Source organism: Danio rerio, chromosome 7 (genome assembly GCF_049306965.1).
Source record: "Danio rerio strain Tuebingen ecotype United States chromosome 7, GRCz12tu, whole genome shotgun sequence".
Classification (NCBI taxonomy): domain Eukaryota; kingdom Metazoa; phylum Chordata; class Actinopteri; order Cypriniformes; family Danionidae; genus Danio; species Danio rerio.
The window spans coordinates 3,274,860-3,300,824 of record NC_133182.1 but is presented as its reverse complement, the minus strand read 5'-3'; the positions used below and the strand labels follow the sequence as shown (position 1 = coordinate 3,300,824).

At 39.0% G+C, this 25,965-nt stretch overlaps 1 protein-coding gene and 1 long non-coding RNA gene across 5 annotated transcripts; one reads left to right on the top strand and one right to left on the bottom strand.

The window, feature by feature from the left end:
- The first annotated feature begins 1,820 nt into the window (after positions 1-1,820).
- LOC137496121 (uncharacterized) lies at positions 1,821-6,526 on the top strand. Of its 2 annotated transcripts, XR_011016222.2 has the most exons (6): positions 1,821-2,957; positions 3,262-3,317; positions 3,889-3,948; positions 4,754-4,868; positions 5,133-5,244; positions 6,294-6,526. It is a non-coding gene; the product is annotated as an uncharacterized lncRNA (long non-coding RNA). The 2 variants fall into 2 exon arrangements; XR_012382970.1 differs by lacking the exon at positions 1,821-2,957 and having other exon boundaries at positions 3,231-3,317.
- A 1,055-nt stretch (positions 6,527-7,581) lies between these two features.
- Positions 7,582-25,462, bottom strand: LOC141375244 (serine/threonine-protein kinase Nek4-like). Of its 3 annotated transcripts, XM_068222505.2 has the most exons (10): positions 25,189-25,462; positions 24,699-24,758; positions 24,502-24,626; positions 24,300-24,390; positions 24,109-24,209; positions 13,134-13,217; positions 12,905-12,972; positions 12,781-12,825; positions 12,563-12,617; positions 7,582-9,765 (listed from the first exon to the last, which is right to left on the bottom strand). In XM_068222505.2, the coding sequence occupies exons 2-10, from the start codon at positions 24,748-24,750 to the stop codon at positions 8,725-8,727; spliced, it is 1,662 nt and encodes a 553-aa protein (XP_068078606.1). In that variant the 5' UTR covers positions 24,751-24,758; positions 25,189-25,462; the 3' UTR covers positions 7,582-8,724. The 3 variants fall into 3 exon arrangements, with proteins under 3 accessions (XP_068078606.1, XP_073763976.1, XP_073763975.1); XM_073907875.1 differs by lacking the exon at positions 24,109-24,209 and having other exon boundaries at positions 25,189-25,250; XM_073907874.1 differs by lacking the exon at positions 25,189-25,462 and having other exon boundaries at positions 24,699-24,866.
- Positions 25,463-25,965: the final 503 nt, after the last annotated feature.

The window sequence follows — 25,965 nt, the reverse complement described above, 5'->3', positions numbered from 1 at the left end:
AATACTATTAATGTCAAAAAAATCCATAATGAATAGGCCGACAAGAGCGCATCATGTGTATGCACGCGTCTTTTATAACTGATGCCGCTCTCTTCAAAAACCGAAAGTTGCTTCTTCTGTCTGGCAATATTTCGGCTTTTAATAAATGAAAAGTTTATTTAGATGAGCCAATATTATAAATTATTGCTTAAATTATACTTTATTGCTTTATTTGCAATAAAGTAGCCTAACTGAGACGTGCGGCCACACATCGAATCTGAGGACTGATCTCTCTCTCTCTCTCTCTCTCTCTCTCTCTCTCTCTCTCTCTCTCTCTCTCTCATTCAGACATCGAGCCGCAACACAAGTCAAGTTGCAAAACTTAGGCAGGTGCACCTGACAGGTAGAATAGCTGAAGCCTTTGCAAAATCTGACGAAATGCACCATTGAAATTAACAGGCATAAATGTCTTTGAGCCCAAAAAAAAAAGTCTATTGGTAGGATACCTGTAAAAACGCAATTGGAGCCAAAGATACGAGTTGTGTAGCCTATAAATTATAGGCCTAATAATTCTAATAAAATGAAAACTAAAATTAACAATTCATTGCATTTTTCGTTTGAGAAAAATATACGTAAACGAAAAAAATCAAAGGGTGGCTAATTTGTATTAATGTGTTTTAATATTAATGAAAATATGCTCAGCCTATTTAATCAATGGCTATATACGCCGTCAATAGACAAGCCATTCACAACATGTTTTACTGTGTACTGGGTTATAATGTATATTTTACAATAAAAACTAAACGTAGCATGTCTCGCTGTCATTTAAAACATGTAATTCTTAACACACCAGAGCTGTGGACCTGTAGTGTTTAAACTTACGGGGCGGTTGGTCAATAGTCTTACTGCGCACTGAACTCCAATCCGAGGGACTCGATAGACAACATTAACTTGAGAGATTTAAAAAATAAAAGGTATTTTTTAAAAGGAACAACGTGCAAATCTGCAACAAATAAAATAAAAATAAAACGTCTTGCCAGTGCTGTGTTCCGCCACTTACAGTGTGAGACGCCCTTATGCTGCGCCTGTAAACTGCCGCTTGTAAGAGAGATCAAAGCTGCATCGATAAAACCAAAATGCAAGATCATATAGTTATTAATATTCCATAACAATACTTATCGAAATATTTATACATTTACATGTTGTTTATTGAGTTTGTGTTGTCTGATCTTTACAGAAGCTGTAAACTGACAAGTGTGCGGTGATGTTTAGCTCTGACGAGGCGCTTTTATTTAGCCTGTAGTCTTTAGATTTTTTACATAATGTTCCAATTCTTAACATTTTTTTAATATAGTTTATATATAAAATGAGTGCTCGCTTGTTTAGTTGTGATCATTATGCAGGGATCATATTTCATATTCGGTTTATTCTTCAATAGCCTGTAGATTCGTTATTGTTCGGATTGTTCATAAGGACTAAGCTGTTGATATGTAATATACACTGTAAACGATTTCTGTTGTTTTCACGGTATTGTACTGCATTTCTCAACAGTTGTTTACTGTATAAGCTGTGCACAGTGTGTTACTGTATATATTGCTGTTTTCACAGCATGATAATGTATTCTCAACATTTCCATACTGTGAACATGATTAACAGTATGCTACTGCAGATTTTACAATGAATTTTGGGAAAAAATCAGTTACTGTGCATCTAAATACAGTACTGCAAATGACCATGAAAAACTCTACACACACTTTATATTATTATTATTATGTTTATTTTATTTTTTGACGAAGTATTTTGTGAAGAAAAATAAACTAACCAGTTTCTTCAGACTGTTCAGTGCATAAAACTGTCCCCTGGTTTTCCATTTTTGGGTGTACTGCACCTTAATTTTATAAGGTTAACATGAAAATATTATATCATTTTTAATCAACATAACTTTGTGCTTAACCAAATCGTAAACTGGAACAAAAGTAATTGATTCATGAAACCAAAGTCAGCTTAAATGTCAGAATGACCAGCCTGCTTTAGACGGATTCATGAGGTTTGGGCACGCGTCATCACCATGGAGGTCACATCTCCGCATTTTCAAAACAATATTTTAAAATACGCACCATCTCTATAAATAAACCACAGACTTGAGTTTAAAACAACTACATTCCCGCATAAAAAACGGTTAAAACTAAATTTCATAACACATTCATTATAGAGCCATCTAAGACCGGGGCAAGTCTCACATGTCTAGCCGATTATAACTTCATTTCGCCGGATACATGAGTGATGATGGACACCCTGGAGGTCAGAATCTCCGCTATCGGCAAAGCACGCTTAACATTTACACATGATATCTATAAATAAACCACAGATTTGAGTTTGTAAGAACTACATTCTCGCATGAAACACTGTTAAAATTTCATTTCGTGACATATAAAATGCAATATTTATAATATTAGCTGGGCTTTCTCATCCGCCATTACCATTTGCTTGTTGATGTTAAATGAATTCTGGGAGAAAAAAATAAAAATATTAATTCTCAAAACACTTCAAACGAACTTTATTCTTATTGTCAAGGTCAGATATACGTAATAATTTCGCTGGTAAAGTGAATAAAAAACAATGTTACTATATTGTAATCAATATCACGTTTGCACTGGTTCGGTTCAGCACTCGAGCGACTCTGAATCGTAACCGAATTGAACCGTTTGCTCGGGAATTATTTGATCACACGTGTTCACAAGCACATTCAGCAATATGCAATTAGTGTATAATTAGTGTATAAATGCGTGTGGCCAAGCAGTATTACGAAATAGTAATGAATCATATACAAAAAGGAATCGGTTTTAGGCGGATTCGATTCTTTGCTGTTCACTAAGGAGCCGATTCATAGAACCGAACGGACACGACACGACATGCAGGCAACGGCTCTCCTAATTTGAAATTCACCTGTCGTCTTTCATCCAGCGAATTCATCCTCGGTAAGTGTTTTAAAGTCAAATTCTGTGCGTTAAAGGATTGTTTTGTATATATTTCTGTGTATTGTGTGTGTAATTTAAAAGAATTAACCAAGTGACTAGTTGTAGGTTCTTATGTTATGTCACGCTATCCGTTAACAAATGGTATTTTAAACAAGAAATAACAGACGCCAGGCGGTCATTGTAGTGTTTGCGAGGTATTAGAGACAGTGAGTTTATCTTGAGTGAGTTTTTGACCATACGTTAAGTTACCTGAAAAACATAACTTTAACTTATTGTAACTGCATTAATGAATTCTCTATTTCAGCACAACACTGAGATGAAGGCGAAGTCACCATGAAAAGTTAAACGTTTACCGTTAAGGTAAGCCCTGGTCTTCACATAAGTTAGTCATTATGACTAAGCTATCATTATGGTAAAATTTTTCAACTGTAAGTTAGTTATTTAAACTAAACTCATAATGAAATGAGTCTTAACTGTTTTATTAAATGGAGCTGAAAATTAAATGCAGTTTAATTATTTTAAGCAAACGTTAATATTAACAAAATACATATTAATTGTCTATTTCTCAATAATGTTAATGAGCTTGATTTATAGTGTGTCATTAATTGTACATTTAATTTTTGGTGTTCAGGTGTACCTGAGGTGAGTGTATGTTCTGAGTACACAGATATAAGCCAAAGTCATTATCACTATATATATATATATATATATATATATATATATATATATATATATATATATATATATATATATATATATATATATATATATATATATATCCATCCTATTCTAAGAGAAATTAATGGGGTCAGGGAATGATTTGTGTACAAATGTATTTTAACCCCAAACAGATTGGTATCGTTGTACCATAGATTTAGATTAATTAATGTTAAGTCTTATTTTACTCTTATTATATTTATCTGTTTTTCAGCTACAGTAATTGATGTTGAAAAACTGATGCTACCAATCACTCCTCACTTGATTATTCAAGGTAATGTTGATGTCTTTCTCATTTTGATTAGATTTTGAAATGTCAAGTTGTTCACAGATTTGTTGTGAGGAGTTTTATGTACAACCTCTTTTTCTTCTTCCAGCAGTTCCTAAGATAAAAAAAAAATCTGGTGTTAAAACAGCCACGGCTATGCTATTTGCCTACCAAGTGCTGAGTAAATATTAGACAAACATTTTTTTCTATAACTGTTGTCTTTGTTTATTAGCAATTTTACTGGGCGTATGCATTTTTATTTTTATTTTTCAAAGAGCCTGGAAACTGTAAGTTTAGTTCAATATGTTATTTTATGCTATTCATTTGTCTTAACGTGGATTGCATGTTGAAGCTATCGTTTTATAGTGGGAAAATGTAAAAGAGAATCACTGAATACAATGGCATAATGATTCTGCTTGTTCACAGAAGGTACTTGATTTAGTTTTCCTCAAGCGACACATCAGTTTTTATGACTATTGCTTGACACTTGAATTGAAGGGACAGTTCACCCAAAAATGAAAATAATAGCGTCTTTGGCATCCTCCACTTGTTTCAAAATAGTTATATATTTATTTTGTTCCGTTGAACACAAACTCGTATTTTTTTAAAGAAATTTGGTTCAAATATGAATGTCAATAGTTACTGGTTACTAACATTCTTCAAAATATCTGCTTTAGTGTTTAACAGAAATTCAAACTAGTTTAAAACACGTGGAGTAAATAGTGGCAAAATAGTAAACTATTCCTTTAAATATTTTATTCTAAGACTTTTATTTATATGTGTCTTGTCTTTTGTCATATTGTCCTTCTAGCCCAGATTGTGATGGACCTGGAATGCGACACCAGTTACTCTCAAGACAAGAACCGAATAAAGCACAGATGTGGAGGGATTTGCAGCCAAACTAACTGGAGGGAAGGAACCTTTAGGTAAAAACACCTGCTTTATTTAGATCTGAAGTATTTTATTTGACATAGAGATTTATTGTTTTAATTCTAATTTAAAGCAAACAAGGTTGAGCACCCCTGGTCTAAAAGCTCAAAAATGCTGTTTCCGTGATAAGGTTAAATGTAGTTTAGAAATAGATTCATTAGGATCAATGCTTAAAGTAAACATTTTCTTCTCTCTGTAGACCAAACATGTTTACTATCCCTCACATTTTAATAAATTGTTTCTGTTTTTGTTTCTTACAGTGTGGGTGAACATACTACCTGGATGTCCAACAAAGGCTGCACAAGAGCTCATTTGATAGCACATATTCTGTCCTGTCTACATCTCTGATGACCTGGAAGTGCTTCGACATCAGTGAGTAATACATCTTTATATTGTCATGCATACAGGATTTCTGTAAGCTTAGCTTTAATGTTAGTTTGTAATCAGCAGTGACTATTTTAAAAAATTAAGTATTTAAATTATTCTCAACGTTTTACTGATGCTGTGCACAGTAACGTCATGATGATTTAGTTTGAGGAAATGTCACTGGAGAGGTGTTCGTATAATAAATAAATAAATAAATAAATTGTATGAAATGACTCGATAAAATGTTTATTTGTTTCGTTGACATGCCATCAGTGCTGCATATTGAAATACAGTAATACGAATTGACAGCAGAATATCACCACAAACATTTCATGAAGTAGGCTAGACTGCTCTTTAGTTCTCTACTCAACTTTAACACATTTCCTCGTGTCGCTGAGCCTCTCTGCAGATTTTGCCAAAAATGAATGCTTAGTGATTAATTTGTTTTATGCAAACCAAATATCAGTAACTTATCATTAGCATTATTTAAAAAAAAATCACCCACGGCTTTCATGTTCTCTAACGCAATCTTGTCTGTAAGTTAGAAGTGGATTTATACGTGTTAAAAGCCTAAAAGTATTTAATTAACATTAGTCACTTTAAATTAGATTATTTTATTTATTTAATTTTAAATATGTAGCCTCTTAAAGTGAGAACGAACTGTGTTCACCCCTCTTAAATCCGTGGAAGCACTAGTAGTGTGATCATGGAATCAGATATTTGAGCTATACAGAGTCGGACATTAAGTTAAGATGAGACTTTATATTTTACACACCTGTGTGGACACCTGACTAGCAATCTTCAAGAACAATGCCCGCTGATCTTTTCCCCATTAACGTTAGTGTAATTGTGAATTGACAACAAACTGTATTTCACCAACAAAACAATTAAAAAACTGTTTTATATATATATATATATATATATATATATATATATATATATATATATATATATATATAAACAGCAGTGCAGTGTTTCGTTTCTGAATGAATTAAATGGTTTGAGGGATGATTAGTTTTTACTCCAGTGATTGATTTTGCTTGTCATTTTTGCAGGATCATCATTATGCTGCTGCCCTTTTTCACTGTCCCTTTCCACATCATTTGGCCTTCATCATTTCCTGTCTTGTAGCAGTATTTTCACCTGTTTTTAAAATTGTAATAATTTTTGATGCATTAATTGTTGACTGGTTTTAATGATCAATTGTTTATTAGTGTTCTGTTGCTCTGTTATATTGAATTATTGCTACTGTTTTAGCATGGTTTACACAATAAACCTTTATTGTGAAGTTAAAGTTTCAGTTTCTTTATTTTTCTTGTACATCTTGAACAGTTAAAATAACACTTGTGCAATTTTTGAACATTTTTACCCATTATAAAGTAGCACTATTAAATAAAATAAAATAACATTTAATAACTGTAAAATACTATACAGTAATAATGAAAGTAACGTTAAAATACCGTAGTTCTTCATGGTAAAAATGTACAATAAAATACTGTTTTCAGTTTTGCAGTATGTGCACCACTACTGTAATTAGTGTTACAGTAAAAATCAACAACAGTAAAATGATGTATTACATTTTACAGTAAATGTAATACTAATGTTATTAGTATTACAGTAATGTTACTGTTTTATGAAATACAGCAGCTACTGGATAATTGTTGCCAGTAACTTACTGTTAATTTAACAAGAAATCGTTTACAGTGTAGGCATTTATGGTTGTTATTTGTATGGTTACAACTTCCACAGTTTTTTCAGCCTGTAGCATTGTTGTGTTTTATTCCTTATGTTAATAAAAGTTATGTTTTGTTTAATAACAGGGATTTTTTTTGTAGTTTCCTTTTCGTCCATTCAAACAATTGACGCCGAATTGGCAACTTCAGCAAAACTGAAAGTGAAAGTATTATACGCACGCATTTATAAGCTATTTAAAAGCAGAAAAAAAGAGGAAATGAAGAAACGCCCACTCCCACGATGATACCGGTATTACATGTCGATTAACCGGTGGGGAAATTTCCTCACCGTCACAATTAGAATTGCAATAAAATACCAGCACATTTTCTATACTGCTCTTTCGTTTGCATAAAATCCTAAATTTGGCTTATTATACATTTTTAAAATGTTTTAATTCTAGATTTATAGACATTATTTTGCCACATTATTTAAAATAAAGTGGCTAAGAAATAGCTATTATTTATGTATTTATTTGGTGGGGCCAGTGAAAACTTTGGCAGGGCAAGTAAAAATCTCAACCACTGGCCCGATCAGACCAGTAGATAAAATTCTTAGCGTTGAACTCTGGAAATGCTTTGGAAAAAAAGTTAAGACCACTCATTTGTGTCACAGCATAATGCATTTTTAATGAACAATGAAACGCAGCCTTTAAATCTCTTCAGTTGCTTAATTTGTCATTCATTTAAACAATAGCAAATTGTTAATAAACAAATAAACAATATTTACTGAAAATCGACATTTTATTACACTGCAGTAAGAAGTTTTAAGTTGATTTATTTAGACATTTTTGTGCTGACAGTTTATATTGTTATAAAATTCAAGAATCAACAAGTAAATAGAAACTAGAACTTCATTTTCTAAATACACACAAACAAAATAATAATTATAAAAAAAAATAATAAAAATGACATTAAATTTCTAATAATTGAAGTCAGTGAATTATTTTACCTGTTCTTAAGAGGTTTGATATTGTGAAAAAGAGTAATATAATGTTTTGCAAAAATGGCTTCTTGCTCTTTTAACATCACTGTATTGTGGTCAGTAGATATGTATACGGTCCTCTTCTTGTTAAACATCTGTCCCATTATTTATATCTGCCCAGAACTTACATTGTGTATAAAGAAGAAAAGTATATATTCCAAAACGAAACCACGTGCCACATAAAACCACATGAAATCACTCATCAGCTGCATACTCACACAAAATGCAACACGGAAGCACATGGCTGCATGCAACCTTGAGCCTTCTGTGACACTAACAACACCACCACCCACCAAACCCAATAGTATCTGACTGCAGACTGGCATGTGCAAGCTGAGACATGTAGTCTCAGTGATGCAATGTCAGACAAAATTCACTCAATGGAGCTTGTCACATCATCCACAGGACAGGACATGGTACATGTAAACTCCCGGCCATGCACTCACAAATATGCACTCACAAAAGACACTGATAGTGACATTGAACCCCACACCAACACAAATGACAAAACAAGATCAAGGACACATAACTCAAGGTTACCCAAGAACCTGTTGCTAAAACAGAAACAAAACAATGCACAGCTCAAGCTCACCCAAGATTGCATGCTCTCTTTAAAAACAAAGACAAGAGAAATGAGTGCACAACCTGAGGGAACTTCAACAGTGCATTCAGGACAGGACAAGTGGCCGGACTCTGCCACCAAAACAAGAAAACACAAGACCAAAGTGACAAAGTCCTGCATTAGTCTTTGTTATTTTGTGTTTAAGCTTTCTAATCTCTGCTCTGGCTAATATGACTATTCAGTTCCTCTCTTGTTTTGTGAATGTCCTGCAACACAGTGCAGAGCTCTTTGTATGTTTTCCTCATCTGTGCAATTGACTTGAGTACATCTGATGTGACCTTATCAGGATCATCATTTCTCCAGTGTTGTCTCATCTCATGAATCTCTCTGGAGTCTTTCACTATGAAGACGACGTCAACAATGACTAATATTCCACTTAACACACCTGAAGCTGCTGCTACTACTCGTCCTATATTGGCAGACTGAACAGCAATCCTGCCGAAACTTGCCAGCATTCCAAGAGTAATGAATTCTGTGACACCAGCTACTGTGGTCCTGCCTAACCTCAATCCCATTTGCACATTATTGAAAGTTGAGCTTGAAACAAAACTTTGGAACTTAATGATTTTTCTCATTACCCTCCTCACTGTTTTCAGTGAGTCAAGAATTGGTGTGCTCACACTTTGATAGTCCTGCATCAGTTTTTCAATCTTCTGGCGGAGTGATTTGTCTCTTGCTGTTTTGGTAATGTTAGAAGCAGCTCCTGTTACTCCACCTGCAACTCCAACTCCAATACCAACTCCTGCTACAATCAGAGACGCTCCGAAAGTGAAAGGTGCCAGAATTGCACCAACCACTGCAGTGATTCCTCCTGCTGTCCCAATCGCTGCTCCTGTCAGACTGCCTGCTGTGGTACTATAATGCATATCTTCTAGTGAATCTGTTGTTTCCCCCCACTCATCAACTAAAGCTTTAAAATCTCTGTAGTGTGCATTATACGCCTTATTGAAGGCATTGAGAGCTCTGATGAACGTTTGTTCCAGCTCTATTGATATTCTCTTGTTTCTCTTTACTGCCTCTTTCAGGAATGGTTCAGCTAGAATCTCCTCAGCTGAAGGTCTGTCTTTAAGGTCACAGCTGAGCATTTGTTTGATGAGTATCTGTAGATCCAACGAGTACATCTCTGAGATTTCAGGGGTGTTTCCTGCCATGCTGTTGTCATGTAGGCGACGGCGCTCTGTTTTGTTTGACTGTCAGATAAAGCACAAATGAAAGTCTGATTAATCTTGATATCCTCTGCATGCTGTATTTTAGTTTCTATCATAGGACATAAAAAATACGGATGTAGCATCTGTGATGTCACCCATAGGTTTCTGAGGAATGCACATGAAACTACAAGTAGGCTTGGCCAACCTTCATCACACTGAACAAGGGTTACTAAACAAGGGTGGCGCCTGAATGGAGCTACAGATGCCTACAAGCATTTTGCTTAGACAGGCTTTCCTATGGGAGAAACACTTAATACTTCTGACCACATGTGCTTGGCTGTATACTATATCAATAAAGTGTTTAGTCTTTTAAAAACACTGTTGTAATGCTTTAAGCCTCTAAACATTGTTCTTATTTCTATAATAGGAAAACGCGAATTACCTCTAAACACTTCAGATATAGTCTGTGTTAGTAAATGCAGGACTACTGATGAAATCCAGGCATAACACTGTATGCCAATGCTTCAGATGACTGATCTAGAGCCTAAAGCTAATCAATCTGTCAGATTATATAGCGCATTACAGCTCTGAAGAACATTATAAATGATAAATGATCCTAAATAAAATAAAAAAAAAAATTGTTTGTTATATAAGCATATAATTTCACTCACTTGGGAAATAGAGGCAACTTAAGTGGTTTGTGACCATAATTAGGTGCTCAAAGCATGTTTATGCCAGGTTCATCAGCTAATCAGCCGGAATCAGCTGAAGTGAGGTGATGGCAACCAGTGAGACCTAGCTGTCACTCAATTGGCCATACCCTTATTTATGCAGACTTACTATAATCTAATATAAACAAAACGGATGAATTATTAAAAAAAAAAATCACCCCCTCACAGTTGCCATGAAGGGTAATATTAGCTATACACCATAATCATCTTTTTTACTAGGCTGTAAACATGTCTTTATCGGTAAAATTGTCCAATTTAGCATTGCTGTCAGTGAACATTTAGAGTTTATGGAGCCAGCCCCCAAAAGGCAAGTCCATGAGTTTCAGTTACTTCTGTATTGTCTTCACGAGGGAAATTGGGATGTTGCCACTTGGTTTCTAGGCAGGTTAACACATTTAAAGACCATTTTATTTGAAAAACTCTAGCAAGACCTGTGGCCAAAATCTTTGTGACTGACAATGCCGTTAATGCTTAGTTTTTATTCATATTAGTTTCAATTCATACAATTACCAGAAATCAACGTCATGGCCTTAATGTTTCATACAACAACATGAAGAAAGAAAAGAAAGACCGGAAAGAAAGAAAGAAAGAAAGAGCGGAAAGAAAGACCGTAAAAAAGAAAGAAAGACAGTAAAGAACGAAAAAAGACCATAACGAAAGAAAGACGGTAAAGAAAGAAAAAAGACCATAACGAAAGAAAACAGTAAAGAAAGAAAGACAGTAAAGAAAGAAAAAAAGACCATAAAAAAAGAAAAAAGACCGTAAAGAAAGAAAAAAAGACTGGAAAGAAAGAAAGACCGTAAAGAAAGAAAGACCATAAAGAAAGAAAGAAATACCGTAAAGAAAAAAAGCCAGTAAAGAAAGACCGTAAAGAAAGAAAGAAATACCGCAAAGAAAGAAATACCGCAAAGAAAGAAATACCGCAAAGAAAGAAAAAAAGACTGTAAAGAAAGAAAGAAAGAAAGACCATAAAAAAGAAAAAAAGACCGTAAAGAAAGAAAAAACGACTGTAAAGAAAGAAAGACCGTAAAGAAAGAACAGAAAGAAAGAAAGAAAGACCGTAAAGAAAAAAGAAAGACAGTAAAGAAAGAAAGAAAGAAAGACCAGAAAGAAAGAAAAAAAGACCGTAAGGAAAAAAAGAAAGACAGTAAAGAAAGAAAGAAAGACAGTAAAGAAAGAAAAAAGACTGTAAAGAAAGACAGACGATAAAGAAAGAAAGAAAAAAAGAAAGACAGTAAAGAAATAAAAAAAGACTGTAAAGAAAGAAAGAAGACCATAAAGAAAGAAAAAAGACTGTAAAGAAAGAAAGACCGTTAAGAAGGAAAGAAAGAAAGAAAGACCGTAAAGAAAGAAAGACCATAAAGAAAGAGACCGTAAAGAAAAAAAGCCCGTAAAGAAAGACCATAAAGAAAGAAAGAAATACCGTAAAGACCGTACAGAAAGAAAGAAAGAAATACCGCAAAGAAAGAAAGACCGTAAAGAAAGAAAGACAGTAAAGATAGAAAAAAGACTGTAAAGAAAGACCATAAAGAAAGAAAGACCGTAACAAAAGAAAAAAACACCGTAAAGAAAGAAAAAAAGACTGTAAAGAAAGACCACAAAGAAAGAAAGACAGTAAAGAAAGACCGTAAAGTAAGAAAGAAAGAAAGACTGTAAAGAAAGAAAGAAAGACCGTAAAGAAAGAAAGACCATAAATAAAGAAAGACAGTAAAGAATGAAAAAAGACTGTAAAGAAATAAAGAAAGAAAGACCATAAAGAAAGACAGTAAAGAAATAGACCGTAAAAAAAGAAAAAAAGACAGTAAAAAAAGACACTAAAGAAAGACAGTAAAGATTAAAAGAAAGATAGTAAAGAAAAACCATAAAGAAAAAAAGACCGCGAAGAAAGAAAGAAAGACCGTAAAGAAAGAAAGACAGAAAAGAAAGAAAGAAAGACAGAAAAGAAAGAAAGAAATACAGTAAAGAAAGAAAGAAAGACCATAAAAAAAGACCGTAAAGAAAGAAAGACAATAAAGAAAGAAAAAAAGACAGTAAAAAAAAGAAAGATAGTAAAGAAATAAAGACCATAAAGAAAGAAAGACCGTAAAGAAAGAAAGAAATGTACTCACCCACACATCCAGCATGCAGAGATAATAGAGCAGCCATCCAAATGACCAAATATCACTAAACAAAGTTTAAGTTAGATACTTGAATTACATAAAAATAAATGTTGTTTTGTATGACTAAAACTTCAATCTGAGTAATTGTCCTCCATAAACTTTGATTGTATTGTATAAAATACTATAAAAATATTATTAAAAATACAGATTGACCACAAAACAGTTACCTTTTAGAATTGTATCTCTGTTGATAAACTTCTGGACAGACTGGACTGAAAAAAGACAAATCAAATATTTTAAATTAAAACAAATCAAATAAATGTAAAATTTCTTGTTAACAATTTATTTCACCTGCTTAGCGCTTTTGCACATCCAAAATCTCCTAGGTTGATGTAGCCATCTTCAGTGAGGAAAACATTCTATGGAATGAGAACAGAAATCTTATAAAAATTCATTGTTTCTCTTATAGTTGTGTAAATTGCTTCCTTGTCCTCATTTGTCCTCACATAACTAAATGTAAATGTAAATGATACACTTTGCTTTGGTGACAAATAAATCACTGAGCCTTTACAGTACACACCTGAGGCGTTACATCTCTGTGAAGAACATTGTTCTCATGGATATACTGCAGAGCCAGACAAATCTGAACCAGCCAGTCAAGGATCTGTACACAAATGATACAAGGGAAAAAGGTCATTCTTATTTTATCTCGTTCTCAATTATATTTCTGTATTCTAAATGGTTGCAACTTTTACTGCAAACAGTTGAATGGCAGCATTGACTTCCCTGACTTTTTTCCTAGTTTAGACCTCAATAAATACCACCATCTGTTTTCTTAGCAACATTTTTCAAAATGTCCTCTTTAGTGTTCATTAGACAAAATTATCCTTTTGAGATTTTCGGGGTTGCAAAGTTTTCGGTATACCTTCTGTTTATATTTAAGATAAAGATTTTTCAAAGAACAAAAAACACAATCCCTGTAATTTATTTGATACAATTGCTAGTTTAAAAAGAAATAAGGCACAATCAGGAATAGATGTTCACAACATAAGTAGCAATTAATAATTATGAACAAGTTTTGGGTGTTAATAGTTCCAAAGTACAAGTTACCGGGAGAGGATACTGTTCATTTTAGGTATTCTAGTCATTTAGGAGTGTAACAATATTTAAATCGAACCAAAAAATAAATGCAGTACGCCCCTACAGTACAAACTATGATAATCTCACAGCGCGCTGAGGTCTGCTGAAAGAAAAAGCAGGACGAGTTAAATGAGGAACTTAAGCCAAAAGAAATGCTCAGGTTACATAAGTAACCCTTCGGGGAACGAAAATGCTATTATTGGATTTGAATTTAGAAATCCACGAATGGGAGGTTTCGGTTCAGAAGCCGCTTTTCTGAAAGAGTTGAACGGGCCAATGAAAGCCAATGAATTGGCAGCGTAAGCTTGCACAGGTGTGCTTCATTGCCAATTAACCCAGCATATAAGCACACCTGGAGCGAGCAAACACCATCCTTTTAAGCTGAAGAGACTTGCTAACAGCTAAGGGACAGTCATTATGGCGATGGTAAATAGCATTTCCGTTCCCCTCCTCCTGGAACGAAGCGTTACTTCTGTAACCTGAGTGTCCCCTTCGGGTGGGGAACTCCAATGCTATTAGTGGATTTGAATTTAGAAATCCACGAATGGGAGAACTATGGAAACGCCATAATGACTGCACCTTACCAACGCCCCCGATGAGAGGTTAGTCAAGCAAGTGTGACACACCCACCTCATGGGAGGCGCGGTCCTCCAACGTGTCCCTGGCCTTAACTTATCCCACTTCAAAGGAAGTTTTATGGATTGGCTATATTTTTTGGGAGTCGCTAGCGTGCAATCCCGATAGGGAGGACGCTGCGGAGACCATCCGTACCCAGTGGGGGATAAAAGATGGCAATTGCATATGGACTAGCCCTAAGAAGGGGGAGTGCGCATAAGAAGGTGGTTGGCAGATAGGGAAGACACGGGTCCACCCAAGAGGGGGGACTGAACCGTGGCGGAATAAGCATATGGGATCGCCTAGTGGGGATCACACATAGCAGGCACCTATACCCAAGATGCGGGCAGACCTACAACGTAATGGGCCAGCAAGTGACTCCTCCGCTGAGTCAGTGCTAGGGGCCATGGAGAAATCTGCAGGGCTCACCTGACGGGGAACTTACTGACAGATAAGAAGGTACACATCTCTCCGTGTTAGGGAAAATGGCACCGCAAGCGTGTTACAACACCCTACCGAGATGTTTCCTCACTCACCAATGGTTACCTAATACCCTTGAGGAAACCGGCTCCACTCACAGATTGTAAAATCTCACAAATGTGTTGGGTGTCGCCCAGCCCGCAGCTCTACAGATGTCTGTTAGAGAGGCGCCGCGTGGACGCGCCCAAGAGGATGCAACGCTTCGAGTGGAGTGTGCACACACTCCCGGGGAACACGGCTCACCTCTGCTCAAATAAGCAAATGAATGGCCTCCACAATCCAGTGGGATAATCTTTGTATACGGCACTTCCCTGCTGCCGACCGCCATAACAGACAAAGAGCTGCTCAGATGACCTAAGTACTGAGTACAGTCCACATAGATGAGCAGGGCGCGAACTGGACAAGTAAGGAATGGGCTGGGTCTGCCTCCTCTGGGGGCAGCGCTTGCAGGTTTACTACCTGGTCTCTAAAGAGAGTGGTAGGAACCTTGGGCACATAACCCGGGCGGGGTCTCAGGAAAACGTGAGAAAAATCCGGCCCGAATTCCAGGCACAAGTCACTGACTGAAAATGCCTCCAGGTCCCCGACCCTCTTAAAGAGCCCATATTATGGGTTTTTGAAAATTCCCCTCCATGTAGTGTGTAACACAGCTCTAAGTGAAGTGGAGTATCCAGCTAAGGCTTAAATCTGTTAGTGTACAGTGTTAAAAACGGTTGATTCATCTAAAAAAAGAGTCGACTCATAGTGCTTCAAACGAGTCGCCTTGATACCGATTCATTAGGTGTTTCGCCATGACGTACGAACGAAACCAAGTTATTCACGTGCACGCGCAAACCAGGGAGATTTCAAACCTCAGGCCCCGCCCTCTGACGCAGAAACCGAGACACACACACACACACACAAACATGCCGGTCGATTGAAGTCACACTGCAGATGGATATATTGAGTCTCTACCCAAAGATGAAACCTCAGCATTATAGCCAAGCAGTTGGAAACTACTGGAAACTTCTGGAAACTACATGCTACAAAGAATACTTCATCAGCGTTTGTTAAAGGAAGGATCAGTAAAGAGTTAACTTTCTGCTGGACGTTCGGATGGATTTCTTCCTCCATTTCTCAAGTGTAAGTACGTGCGGTTAAAGTTGCCTCATTGACTCCAGCTTGCAAATGTATTTAGTTGTGATTTGTTACTTGTAACCGCGTGTACTGTATCAGGTTAACTGGCTATATTCTCTTATCGCGTGCAAAGTCACGTTAAAAACGCGACGCGTGCTGATTTGTTAACGGAGCTCTGTGGACGGGGAGTAGTGTGTGTGTCTGTGTGTGCGTGTGCGCGCGCTGTCGTCCGGAGGTGTGTGTGTTTGTGGTTGTGGTTGTGTTTGTGTGTGTGTGTGTGTGTGTGTGTGTGTGTGTGTGTGTGTGTGTGTGTGTGTGTGTGTGTGTGTGTGTGTGTGTGTGTGTGTGTGCGTGCGTGCGTGCGTGCGCGCGCGCGTTGTCGTCCGGAGCAGGGTTAAGTGCGTATGTGTGTGTGTGTGAGTGTGTGCAATATGTGTGTGTGTGTCTGTGAAAAGAGCAGAGTGAGAAGCTAGGAGATCTCCTCAACTGTTTTTGGAGTTTTTGCTCAATAAAATAGTCAGTCGTCTGAATTTTCAAGTCCATAGTCTGTATTTACATTGACCCACTGGCAGCTAAAATCCACGCCTACACTATCGAGCGTGTATGAACTGTGATTACTTTTATATTGCTGATTAGCTGTTTGGCATTTCATTCTCTGACTGAAGGCAGTCAACCAATCGCAACAGACTTCATTGGTCCAATCAGCGCAGATTAGCTTCGCGCTAAGGAGGGGTTTGGGAACAAATGAATCCCTGAACGATTCATACAGGAGTCGCTGGGATAATTAGGTAAAAATAAATGCAGATTATAAGACCATGAAAGTGTTTTTTGACCTTGCATGCATATTAAACTGTTGTTGGAGACCCTTACAACCAAGATATGACCCTATTTCATGTATAATATGGGCTCTTTAAAGGAGGCCAACGCGACCAGCAGAGCTGTCTTCAGGGACAGGAATCTTAAGGATACTGATTTGAGTGGCTTAAAGGGATCTGTGCGCAAGCTCGTGAGAACGAGGGCGAGATCCCAAGAGGGCATGAGAGGGGGGCGAGTTGGATAAATTCGCCTAGCGCCTCTGAGGAACCGAATGATGAGGTTATGCTTTCCCACGGTGCCGCCAGCTACCGCATCATGATGAGCGAAGATGGCGGCCACGTAAACCTTGAGCGTGGAGGGCGACAGCCTGCTCTCCAGCTTCTCTTGAAGGAAAGAGAGCACAACACTGATCTGGCAGGTTCGGGGGTCTTCTCTGTGAGAGACACACCATTCAGTGAATAGACTCCACTTCAGGGCGTAGGCGCGCCTCGTGGAGGGGGCTCTAGCCTGAGTGATGGTATCAACCACCGCAGATGGTTGGTTACCTTGGTCTTCCTCGCGTCTAGGGACCACACGTGGAGGTTCCAGAGATCGGGGCCAGGGTGCCAGATGGTGCCCTGTCTCTGAGAGAGTAGGTTCTGTCTCAAAGGGATCTGCCAGGGGAGGGCCGTCGCAAGGAGGGAGAGCTCTGATATCCAGGTCCGGTTGGGCCAGAGGGGCGCAACTAGCAGAACCTGCTCCTCGTCCTCCCTGAAATTGCACAGTAACTGCCCGAGCAGGCTCACTGGAGGAAACGCATACTTGCGCATGCCCCGAGGCCAGCTGTGGGCCAGTGCATCCGTGCCGAGAGCACTCGGTCAGGGAAAGAACAACTGGCAATGAGCGATCGGGGGAAGCAAACAGATTGGTCTGGGTCTCCCCGAACGCGTCCATATCAGCTGGACAGACTCGGGGTGGGGTCTCCATTCTCCAGAGTGTATTCGGTGTATACCCCCCATATGGTTGACATATGCTGCCGCCACCGTACTGTCCGTCCTGACCAGCACGTGTTGCTGCTCCAGCATCGAAAAAAAGCGGTGGAGAGCGAGGAACACTGCCAACAGCTCTAGGCGATTGATATGCCAATGCAACTGGGCACACTTCCATAGGCCCGCAGCTGCCTGCCCGCAACACATGGCCCCCCAGCCTGTGTTGGAAGTATCTGTTGAAACAACAACATGACTGGACACCTATCCCAGAGATACACCGGCCTGCAGGAGCGAGGGGTCGTTCCAAGGGCTGAGGGCGCGGCAACACAGCGCAGTAACAGAGACTCTGTGTGTGCCCGTATTCTCCATCCCGAGAAAGGAGATCCTCTACACAGGGGCAAGTTTGCTCTTTTCTCGGTTGACCTGCAACCCCAACAGGGGGAGGTGCCGGAGCACCTTGTCTCTGTGCATAATCAATTGCTCCCGCGAATATGAATATGCGGATGCCCGCGAGCCGAAGGGGCGCTAAGGCACCCTCCGCGAGTTTGGTGAAGACCCGCGGAGATAGAGAGAGCCCGAAGGGGAGGACCTTGTACTGCCACGCTCGACCCTCGAACGCAAACCGCAGAAATTGGCGTTGGCGTGGAAGAATGAAAACATGAAAATATGCGTCCTTCAGGGTATGGCTAGAACCAATCCAGAGGACGAACGCATCGGAGGATACGCCTCTGCGTGAGCATTCTGAACGGCAACTTGTGCAGACAGCGGTTCAAAACGCGCAGGTCTAGGATTGGCCGTGACCCACCGCTCTTTTTGGGTACGATGAGGTACGGGCTGTAAAACCCGCTCTCTATCTCGGCTGGAGGGACCGGCTCTATTGCAACCAAGACAGGGGGTTGACCCTGGTGAAATACACACCCGTGAACTTGGGGGGCCGTTTCGTGAACTGAATCGCATAGCCGAGTCCAACTGTGCGTATGAGCCCTGCCCTCCAGTGAGGAAAGAGCAAGTTCCCTCTCCAGTTCTCCAGATGACCTGTCCCAGGGACGCTTCGCGGTCCGTTGCTTGACTTAGCGGCGTTCTGGGCAGGGGCTTCCGAGGCAGGCAGGCTTCCGAGGTGCTCGACGCGCCTGCTTCGCCAGAGGCGTGTGCGGGGGTAGTGCAGCTCTTGTAGGTGGGCGCCTTCGGCGAGGAGCAGATATGGATGGTACAGCAGACGGAGCGGGCTTACGGCGCCGCCAAAGGTGACATCACCCATCAGACTGCTCTCTCACCGCCTCAAATTCCTAGGTGAATTCACAGACGGTGTCGCCGAACAGGCCAGCTTGGGATATGGGGTAGTCAAGAATGTGGACTTTGTCGACTTCGCGCATATCAGCCAAGCTTTAGCCAGAGGTGGCGCTCCTGGACCCCTAGTGTGGACATCATCCTCCCCAAAGCATGCAGCGGACTTAATAGTCCGAAGAGCTTAGTCAGCTGCGATGCAAAGCTCATAAGCCTGGGTTGGTCCCACCCTCGTACAGCTCGACCAGCGCCTGCGCTTGGTAGCGCTGGTAGGTGGCTATCGCATGCAAGGCGGAAGCAGCCTGACCCGCAGCCTTGTAAGCTCTACCTTCGAGGGAGGCAGATAACTTACAGGCTTTGGATGGAAGACGAGGCGGACCCCGCCAAGAAGAGGCACCGCGCGGATTGACCGCCATCGAACACTCAACCTGAGGAATCACCACATACCCCCTGGCCGCTCCACCGTCAAGAGTGGTGAGGGTGGAGGGACACGCAGCACGAGCAGAAAAAAGTGCCCTTCAAGACCGCGTGAGCCTACTGTGCACCTCCGTGAAGAAGGGGACGCCGCTCTACTCGGTCCGGCCGCGGATCTGGGGGATAAACCATCTCCAACCCATGGCCGAAGCAGCCCGGGAAAGCACGGCTAACATGTCCGTTTCAGGATCCGTTTTGACAGCGCTCACCTGCCCGGAGGGGGCGAGCGGGTCTGGATCATCATCGGACAATGTAAGCACACCCTCCGATGCTGCGGTGGACATCTGGTCTCCGGTGTCATCGAGCGTAAGGGCTACCATCTGTTAGATGGATCACTTCCCCCGCCCGAAGCTTGGATGGAGCGCCTGGAGGAGCGGGAGGTCCGCAGGCCCGTGGGCGAAGTATTATCTCTCGCTGAAACCCTCAGATCTGCCCTAGTGCCCGCTGCAGAGCAGGGGACAACTGGGGTGGTTTGCCCTTTTGCAAAGGCTAGCTGCGATCTTTACTGCGCAACAGTCATGGCATCGCAATGATGGCATGAACTGCCCACGAGCAGAGCATTAACATGCTGGATCCCCCAGGCATGCAACGCAGTGCCCGTGCCCATCATCCGAGGACAGAAAACCACCGCATGCAGAAACGTACAGTCGGAGCGCTGTCCTGAAAAGGACGTGCTGCACGACTGTGTTGCTCTCTTTGTGAAGTTGCAACTTTATACGGACCGCTCTGGAGGACCGGACCCAAAGAACGCCAGGCAAGGGAGAAATCCAGCTCGACCGTCTGCCCCTGCTTGTACACACTCTGGACCAGGAGAATGCTCTCGTTCACTCTGCATCGCTGGATCACAGCAGGAGAAACCCTCATCGACTCGATCAGAAAGTCTCTGAAGTGAAAATGATGGCGTCTGCTTGCTCCAGGTGTGCTTATATGCTGGGTTAATTGGCAATGAAACACACCTGCGCAAGTTTACACTGCCAATTCAATGGCTTTCATTGGCCTGTTCAAAACTCTTTCAGACAAGCGGCTTCTGAACCGAATCCTCCCATTCGTGGATTTCTAAATTCAAATCCTTTAATAGCATTGGAGTTCCCCACCCGAAGGGGAACCTTACTTGCACACAGCAGGTATTTTCTCAGCAATAGTAACTTATTATGTGAACACAGACAATTGCATCATGAAAGTGAAAGTTATTCCAAGGGCAAGAACGAAAGAAAGAAAAGGGTCAGCAGCTATTTATGTATTTTGTTTGGCAAGAATGTTGTCATTGATATTAAACTGACTTTTTAATAATAATAATAATAATAAATTTTATTTATATTGTGCTTTTCTGACTCAAAGCGCTAAAAAGAGTTTCAAAACAGAAGAACATGAAATACACAAAAAAGAATGATAGTAATGATAAAAAAATACATATTAAAAGAAGGCTTCATAAGTTATAAGCAGTCACAGCCAGGTTTTTTAAGAGTTTGCGTAACAGCAGTGGTTTCTATTGACCACGTACTGAGTGAAGCATTCACAATAGCTGTGATATGGGGCACGAATAGTGATAAAGTTTTTTTTTTTTTTTTTAACATAGGTTGGAAAAGGATCTAGTATGCAGGATGTTGAAGTCATTGACATAACAGTCTTTGCAATGAGAGTATCATCAACCGCATTAAAAGATGAGAGACTCGGAGCTGAGAGAGAAGATAAAAGCTCAACATGCAGAGAATTTGCTTAACAGGCAATGAAGGAGTGAAAATGTTATCAACCTTAGTTGTGAAAAAGTCTAGGAATTCTTTACAGATCTCATCAGATGCAGAGGTGAATTTTTTGGGAGGTCCAGTGAAATTATTAATTGTTCTAAAGATAATTCTAGAATTGAAACTGTGAATGCAGATGATGCGGGAGTAATATTCCCTTTTTGCAACATTCAGAGCATTATGATATTCAGTTTGGTGCTGTTCAAACATTTGTTTGTGTATTATTAAACCAGATTTGCTATACTTTCGCTCCAATTGCCTTTTTGCAACTTTCATTTTTCGTAATTCCTGCGTAAACCACAGGGATGATCTTTTAAATAAAACCTCTTGACTTTTCAGAGAAGCGAAGTCGTCAAGAACAAATTTAAAAACACAATTATACTGATTAGCTGTGGACATGATAGGTAAACCTTCAATAGATTCAGCTGGTCAGTGTTGACATCATCAAGTTTCCTCAAAACAATAGTTCGTTTGAAAGTGGTCTGAGATGGTGTTGTGTACAGATCAAACGTGATAAATTTATTATCGCTGAATGGCACTGTAATCGCTTTGGGTGGTTGGATCTTTACTCCAGAAGTGCATACCAAGTCTAGTGTGTGACCCCATTTATGTGTTGGAAAATGAAAACAGTCAAGTATGTCCAATAAACATGAGGCTTGGGTACAGTCAGCATTCTCTACATGAAAATTTAAGTCACCAGTTAAAAGTAGAGCTGGGCAGAGTGCACTAGTAAATGTCAAAACGTCTGTAAATTCAGAAAAGAATTCCGGAGAGGGTTTTGGAGGACGATTGATGTTTAAAATGAGAACAGATGAAGTACCAGTCAATTTGAACACCAGACATTCAAAAGTTGTAAAACGAGGCAATGTTACCTCAATTACAGTCGTGTCAGAACTGTAAATGACAGCTAAGCCACCACCTCTGCCGGTGGCGCGAGGATGCTCTAAATATGTGTAGCTTGGCAGAGTGCACATATTTAGGTTAAAATAGTCATTTGTCTGATGTCAGGTTTCACAAGTACACAGAAAATCCAGATCATATTTCGCCGATCTGATGAACCATAAGATTCCAGCGAGAGCCCCAATGAGTGTACCTTGGGCGCCGTAAGAGTTGTAGTGAGCGAAGCGTATGCATCACATCTGTAGCAGGAGTCATGGTGTGATCAAGTTGATAGAGATCCGTTCCCAAATAAGTGATCATGATAATGTCCAAGTGACCAGGTACTCCAATATAAACCAGAAAAAGAAAAACAAAGTATCTTAGCCGCATGCTAGCCACCAGAACGTTCCTCACAGGTCGCAGTAATAAACCAGGCACCTGCAGCTATACTCAGCTCCAGTTTCATTCAAAAAAGATGCAGTATGGTGTGTAAAACGGCATTTAAAAGACCACATCTAAAAACACTAAAATCAATAATTAAAACTTGCAAAATTCTGGTGGAGAAGCGGCAGCCACGTTGCACCAGCGTCCTCTCACACCACCGCCGTTGTTTTGGCGTGATCATCAATTATTTAAAAAAATATATTTATAAAAAATAAAATAAAACTAAGGGACATATTTGTGATGTAAGGAATTAAATGAACTAATTTTATATTGCCTATTTAATTCTATAAATTAAACCATTAAAATTCTAAAAGTACTGATTCTTTAAAAATATTTGCCTTTTACAGTGTTCACAGTCCTCAAGTCAAGAACACTAAATTCTGCAACTGTATCCTTGAGTTCTCGTTTCCTCTTTTCTGACAGGTGAATTTGAAATAGCTTCCTTTGAGTTTTAGTGCTGCTCTGGGCTTTACTGGATGAAGCGATATCTTCAGTCAGATTTCAAAAGTAAGGATGCTAATTGTCTGTGTCATAAACACCTCAGTCTATTTGCAAAAGTGGAGAAAGATGCCACAAAAGCAGAACTTTCTAAAATGTATTCTGCTTTGGAAACAAGCCAGACACAAATCAGAGCATTGGAATTTTCACACTCCCATTGTGCTCCGGCACTGCTCATAAAAACATCAAATATAGTTTTAATTTAAGGCTCTAATTTATCGATCCAGGCGCAAAGTTTAAAGCACAGGGCGCAAAAGCATTAAGAGAGTGTCTGAATTCACTTTAGCTATTTTGTGGGTGCTTTCACACCTAGACTTTTGTTTCGGAGGCTGGTGCCTTTCCACAGTTGGCATGTGTGAATCCAGGAATCTCGCTCAGATCCGCACCAAAACAATCGGTCCGAGATCGCCTGAATGAGGTGGTCTTAGCTCGATTGAAACGAACTCTGGAGCAGATCAACTCTAGTGAGAAAGCAATACAATTTGAGCCAGGCTATATTACAGTGTATTATGTATATGTTATAGGCATACGGCTATATGAAGAGAGATTTATGAGTTTTGGCGGGAGGTCATTCCTACTGGTAAATGTGCTTTCATGTCGAAAGTGAAAGCATGTTAACTATCAACGAGAGCTGTTTAATTGTTAGGAAAATTGACTAAACTGCAGTCTTGATTTATCAGTTATTTCTCTCTATAATTAAAGCCTATAAGGCATATTTCTAGCCAACGGCTATGTATGACAAAGTCTTACCTCTGATTTGTATTTGGTGATGATGTCTGTCACCATTCAAAATTAAAGCACAGCTTTTCGCTTATTTTGTCTTATTGCTCATGGTTATAAATTAAAACAGGGATACATGATTAGCTGAGCAGGACTCTGCAAAATTAACCATGAAACTCTGACCAATGTGAGGTGAGTTTACTCGCACTTGACTTGTTTTAGCTCTTTTGGTCTGTTTAGAAACTTTGCCATGTGAAAGTGAACCGCACCAAGAACAAAGAGCAACACTGTAACAATTTTAATCCCTGTTTTGGAACAAAAGAATTGATCCACATGTGTTAAAGCAGAATGTCCTAGATTTAAAGTAGTAGACTCTCACCTGTTTTTCTTCAAACATCCCTACATTTTTCTGCGCTTTCATAATTTTGCTGAGATCTCCCTTGACACAGTACTCCATAACAATGTAAAAATTTTCAGATTCTGTATCCAAATACATTAACATGGTTTAATAATACACACAATACATAGCCAGTAATAACAAGGCTTTTTCTATAATTTAAACCGCCATACCTTCAAATGAGTCCTCATAAGTCACAATATATCCATGGCGAAGCTTGTTCAGGATGCTGACTTCATTTTTGACTCTGTTGAGAGTCTCATTCTGTAGAGAACAAATATCATCTGTGACTAAAAATGGCATCTTAATAAAGTCATAATACAATATCTCTCAACACTTCGGTCATTACAGTAATACTTCTTTGATTGTACTCACATCTCTGTAGTTGACCTCTTTGACCACGAAAAGATCTCCATCTGTGTTTTTCACCAGAAATGTTCGTCTTGAAGTCCCTCGTCCAAGTTCCTTTTCTATGGTGAATTCATGTTTTTCCAGCACTTCTACAATCAGGATTTAAAATGGAAATTACTGTGTTCTTGAGCATTATCAAAACTAATAATGTTTATACTCACCTGCTGTTTTTCTGATATCATTACTGCCAACGTTTTGGATTAAAGTGCTCATTTTTGATGCTGTGGGAAAATGGAAATTAAAATACAGTACATAATTAAGTTGTCTTGCTTTATGTTGAAGAGCAGAAATTCAACTTAAGATCTGTCTATGATGTAAAAATTTCCATCAGTTTTGATTGTCCTTTTTGTATTTGTTTTTGTCTGTTTGATTATCTGTCTTTACTGCGTTCTTTCAAACAGACATACAGTACAGACATTTGGACAACCTAACATCTAAGAATGAGATTTACAAAAATTATAAATACAACCACATGAGAATACTTAATTTTCAGCCATGAAATTTAAAATGCAAAACACGTACATTTTATAACCATGTATGAATAAAAGAATGTATATTAGTAAGGTATTTAGTAAGTATTCACAGTTTTAGAAATGAATTAAAAAATTGCAAGTCATAAATGGTAACAATAATTGTAATTGTTCAACTTACCTAGAATTTCAATCAAGACTCAAATACTGTTCAATTTTGTCATGCACAGCAGTGAAGTGTGTGAACAGTCAGCTTTGAATCCTGCTCTTTTATCATTGCTGTAGTATAGTAGTCCCTCCTTCCTGCCAATCAGACAGGTCTCATCTACAAAGTGAAAATGTTGAAAAGCTGCATTTTTCATCTGAACTAGAAGCAGGAAGAGTTTAATTGTTTTGTATATTTTTGAGTTTTATTTATTTGTATATTTTTGCATATGATAATAATTGAAAAGATAACTAATTTCATATTTCATTATGTTTTTCTAATGTATTTATTTATTATTTTTTTTATTTTTTTTTATTTTAATCCAACTAATTTTGTTGGGAAACTGAAATATTAATAATAATATTATTATTATTATTATTATTATTACTATATTTTTTGCAAACGTTGTCGATACGCTTCAGGCACTAACTCATATGCGCGGAGAATAGCGCTCTTAACTGAATCATATTTCAAACTCTCCTCCAAAGTTAAAGCAGAACAAACTTCCTGTGCCTTTCCGACTAATTTACACTGTAGCAAAAGACACCAAACTTCTTTAGGCCAATGAAGTGCGGCAGCCACACGCTCAAAAACAGCAAAATAGGAATCCACTTCGGATTCTCTGAAGTGAGGCACTAAAGCAATATGCTTACTAATATCAAAAGCACTAGACGAAACATCACTAGAAAAACTTGTCGAATTATCATTAGCAGCAGGACTTACAGGATTTAACTGCACAGATCGGCCAGAACC

Excerpts from the sequence above, each read along its gene's own strand:
- LOC141375244 (XM_068222505.2), bottom strand. The coding sequence starts at position 24,750 with ATGAGCACTTTAATCCAAAACGTTGGCAGTAATGATATCAGAAAAACA. Across the intron at positions 12,973-13,133 it reads ACAGAGATGTAACGCCTCAG|AATGTTTTCCTCACTGAAGA; the intron begins GTGTGTACTGTA and ends CTCATTCCATAG. Across the intron at positions 12,826-12,904 it reads TGTGCAAAAGCGCTAAGCAG|TCCAGTCTGTCCAGAAGTTT; the intron begins GTGAAATAAATT and ends GTCTTTTTTCAG.